Genomic DNA, 3,816 nt, shown 5'->3' with positions numbered 1-3,816 from the left:
ACAACAGAGAGTGTTAAACATGTACGTTGCTGTGCCCCACTTAAAACTTTCGATTCCTTTTTTTGGGGGTGGCTCCTAAATCTTCATGTGGGGTTAAGAAGTGGTCTCTAGACTGACTGCTCCTCAAGAAGTGTGAAAAAGGATCTGCTAATTAGCTTCCGTTAGAGTTTATGACTCTCTAGAAACAATGAAAAAGTCACGTCTATATACAAAGGCATAGCTTCTCTTTTGAGGAGAGAATCACTACCATGACAACACACTCACAAACTTGGCAAGACTAAACCAGTGGTTCAGACATTCATCTAGTGTAGCTGTTGCAGACTAGAGACTAGGGGACAGTGCTGGGAGGCAAGTAACCTGCCTCAGTCCATAAAGCCAGAAGGCAGAAAACATTGTGTCTTACTTCAGACTTTCTGAAATACCCAAGCCCCACACTCTCTCCTCTTTGCACTGCTAACCATAGGTAAGGGAGAGAAGGCAGAGGATTTAAGAACAAGGCAGGAGGGGAAGAAGTCCTCAAATGAAACTTTCCCCCTTTTTTGGCTACTGATGAGACAGATCAGCAGAATGGGAGATTATAATAAAGACATCCCAACTAAGTGTAACTGGGCTTTAAGGGCAGAATAGCATCTGGCTCAATATGCCACTTAGAGAGATAAGTTATGGTAAAACACAGAGGTGAGATTTAATCAACATACTGTGAACAGGAACAAATAAAGGTGTCCAATGACCTCCAAGTTCATCTTCAGTACTCTATGCTTAGAGAGCTGGAGCAGTGAGGCAAGAGTGATATTTACGCACATGTTCAGAAGGGGTTCTTGTCACTTGAGGGAACAAACTGGTGTCACCAGTTTCTAGATAGACTCATCTTGAGTGACTAACATATTCAGCATGTGCAGGTAAGTAGGGGACCCAAAGCAGAGCAGACAAATACGAGATACAGGTAAAGATACCAGGCATATTCTGTTTTTATTAACCTTGTAGGCAAAGCAAGGAGTGGATGCTTTTATGGAAAAGCAGTTTCTAAGTGTTTTGGAATATATATTTTTTTAATCCAGCCATTTGCTTACATTGCCCTTCCAGTCTCATCAGCTATGGGATGCTATCTCTAAATGGGACTCACAATCAAGCACAGAGACCACGTACCCTGTTGTTAGAAGTGCGACAAGGTGAGGCTTCTGTGAGGACTCCCTCTGCACATCCCAGATGGTTCAGGATTTCCTACCTTTACATTAATTTATTTCTTCAGTCCAGTTGGCATTGTGACCTTGCCATTCCTTGTTGGTGTCCCCAGCGTTTAGTGGGTTACTATGTATCTCACTCTACAGTTTTGGGGTATATCTGATCTAAGCTGGGTCTCTGGGTTCACCAGGCTTTCTCTGCTTTCTTATCTGACTGATCACCTCCCCTTCTTCCATCTTCTGCCCTAAGCGGTGCTGCAGGCTTTCCTTCTTTCCTGGCACTGCTTTGCTACACAGCATCACTCAGGAATGTTTGAGCTGTTTTGTTGCTGGATACTATCTTGCTGTGAGGCAGATGCCCTCAGCAGCGCTGACCAGGGAAACCAGCTATGGGATCTGTCCTGCCTAGCTAGCTGGAGGCAGAGGAAAGGCAGCCACTCTGTAATTTTCCCAGCAGCCTCCTTAAATCTATGGGTGACAGTGTGGACATGTTGTCTTCAACAGACAAGGAAATGAGCTCAGAGCTTAGGAAACTTGCCCCGGGTCGCAAATTAAATTAAGGATGATGTAGAAGTGAACACAGCTTCAGACTGGAAGCCATCCAAAAGGTTGCAAGAGAAAAATCATCGGCTCTTTCATAGCCTCGAAGCGTTCCACTACTGTCTCGCAGCAGTTACTGGAAGACTGTGCCAGACTTCCTCTTCATCCTCATCCCGTGAGCAAGCTGCACAGTGGATTACTCATTTTCTCTCTTGCCTGTGACTGAGGCTGTTTCTCACATCCTACTCCTGGTTTCGTCGTCTCAGGGATTTCATTTGAAGGGCGGGGCATTCCTTCACATCCCTCCACCCTAACCGGAGACTGAAGTCTGGACCAATGAAAGCATAGTGCCTCGTTTACTGGCACTAAAACTGGCGCTATTTAAGTGGTAGCAGGAATGAGCTGGGAATTGTGTCTGCTTTCTCCTCAAACGGGCCAACTATCTGATCTGGGGCATCCCTGAGCTGAAGAGGGAAGGGAGGGAAACCTGCAGGGCTCTGGCTGTCACTATGTGCTATGGAAAATGTGCAAGGTGCATCGGACACTCTCTGGTGTGGATTTCTGTCTTCTGCATCGTAGCTAATATTCTGCTCTACTTCCCGAATGGGGAAACAAAATATGCTCTTGATGATCACCTTAGCCGCTTTGTGTGGTACTTTGCCGGCATCGTAGGCGGAGGTCTGCTGGTAAGTCACTGGGAACTATTATCTCTAAAAGTTCCTCTCCTCTCGAATGGCAGTGAGCATTCTTCTCACGTGAAGTTTTCTCCAATGCCCATCTGTAAACACTGGCTGCTGCTGCTGCTGCTGCTCTTTCTTTTGAAAGCAGAATAATACAGGGCTGTGGTATACTTTTTGCTAATCTTATTAGATGCTGTCTTAATAAAACAAATATTTTACCTTAGAGCGAACTCTCTTGTCTCTAATGCTTTTACTTTACAGCTTGAAAAAAAAATATTCACCTTTAAAGGAGACTTGTATAGAGTTTCTGAGCTCTGGACTGGCAGTCGCTTCTCATTTGCTTCAGGGAGCTGACTAGAGTTGGCTGGCTCCAAAACAGAAGTTTGGGATGTAAATTATTCTCTGCTGCTTATTTTCAAGCAACCGTGACAGGGGAAAACATTAAGGGAGTGCACTGGTGTTTTCAAATAACTGTAAGTGTTCTCCTGGAGTTAGAAGTAGGTTAGCATGTCGGCTTAATAGTGGAATGTTGTTGTTTTTTGCACAGTCTGTTTTTAGTTAAAGTTGATAGGCATTTACTTGACACATTGGGGGGTGAAAGCATTAGCTTCGGTGTCAACACAGATGGGATGTAGATTCGTTTGGGTTAGCTCATTTACAATGCTGGAATTAAGAACTGCGAAGAGAAATTTTATGGAATTGTTACTGTCAGAGATAATACTACTCTCCTTCCCAACTGAAATTAAGGCGTCTCAGCCTAATATTCGTACTCACTGTGGCACGGCATGGCGAGTGTGCTTTGAACTTAAACATCACTGTCCTTCTTGTTCCCGTAATCAATACCAATACGATTATATAAACACAGTCACTGTTTAACATCCACTTACCAGCCACTGTGCTTAGTTCCTTTGGCCTTAAACTTCCAGTAGCTCATTCTTACTTGAAGAGCCCCATGGCTGAGTTGAAATGGCACTTTTGCATTTTAAAAAAGAAAGGCAATCAAGCAAACAAACAAAAAACAGTTCGTAATTTTTTTTCTATAGAAAATCTTTATTTTTTTTCTACATACTCAAAACGTTTCAGTTATTCTACTCAAGATTTGATCTTCTATGCTTGACTAGAGGTTGGGAGTCCGATTTAAAGACAGCTTTTAGATGTAACAGTTCTCTAACAGCTTTCATATCATACGGAAAATATGTTAAAATTCTTACGAAATGTTCACATTTACAAATTGCTATTTCACATTCTGTATGCTCACCTATTGTACATAAAAACAAGCAAATGTAATAGTTTTTTTTTTTCCTTCAGGCCTTTATGTCCATCATGTTATTTGCTTAATCTAATCCCTTAGAGATAGGTAGATTTGACAGCAATGCCTACCCCCCCCCCCCCCCCCCCCCCCCCCCCCCCCCCCC

General features: G+C 43.3%; 1 protein-coding gene across 1 annotated transcript in view; it reads left to right on the top strand.

The window, feature by feature from the left end:
- The first annotated feature begins 2,105 nt into the window (after positions 1-2,105).
- Positions 2,106-3,816, top strand: part of Tm4sf1 (transmembrane 4 L six family member 1) — a 9,172-nt gene continuing 7,461 nt past the window's right edge. The window contains exon 1 of the mRNA XM_055596835.1: positions 2,106-2,407. Within this exon, the coding sequence (XP_055452810.1) occupies positions 2,231-2,407 (177 nt within the window). The 5' untranslated portion in view covers positions 2,106-2,230. The remainder of the gene's footprint in view (positions 2,408-3,816) is intronic.

The sequence above is a fragment of the Psammomys obesus genome, unplaced genomic scaffold, assembly GCF_907164565.1.
Source record: "Psammomys obesus unplaced genomic scaffold, mPsaObe1.curated_primary_1811, whole genome shotgun sequence".
Lineage (NCBI taxonomy): Eukaryota > Metazoa > Chordata > Mammalia > Rodentia > Muridae > Psammomys > Psammomys obesus.
Note: the sequence above shows the minus strand (reverse complement) of the source record. Positions and strands in the feature narration are given on the sequence as shown.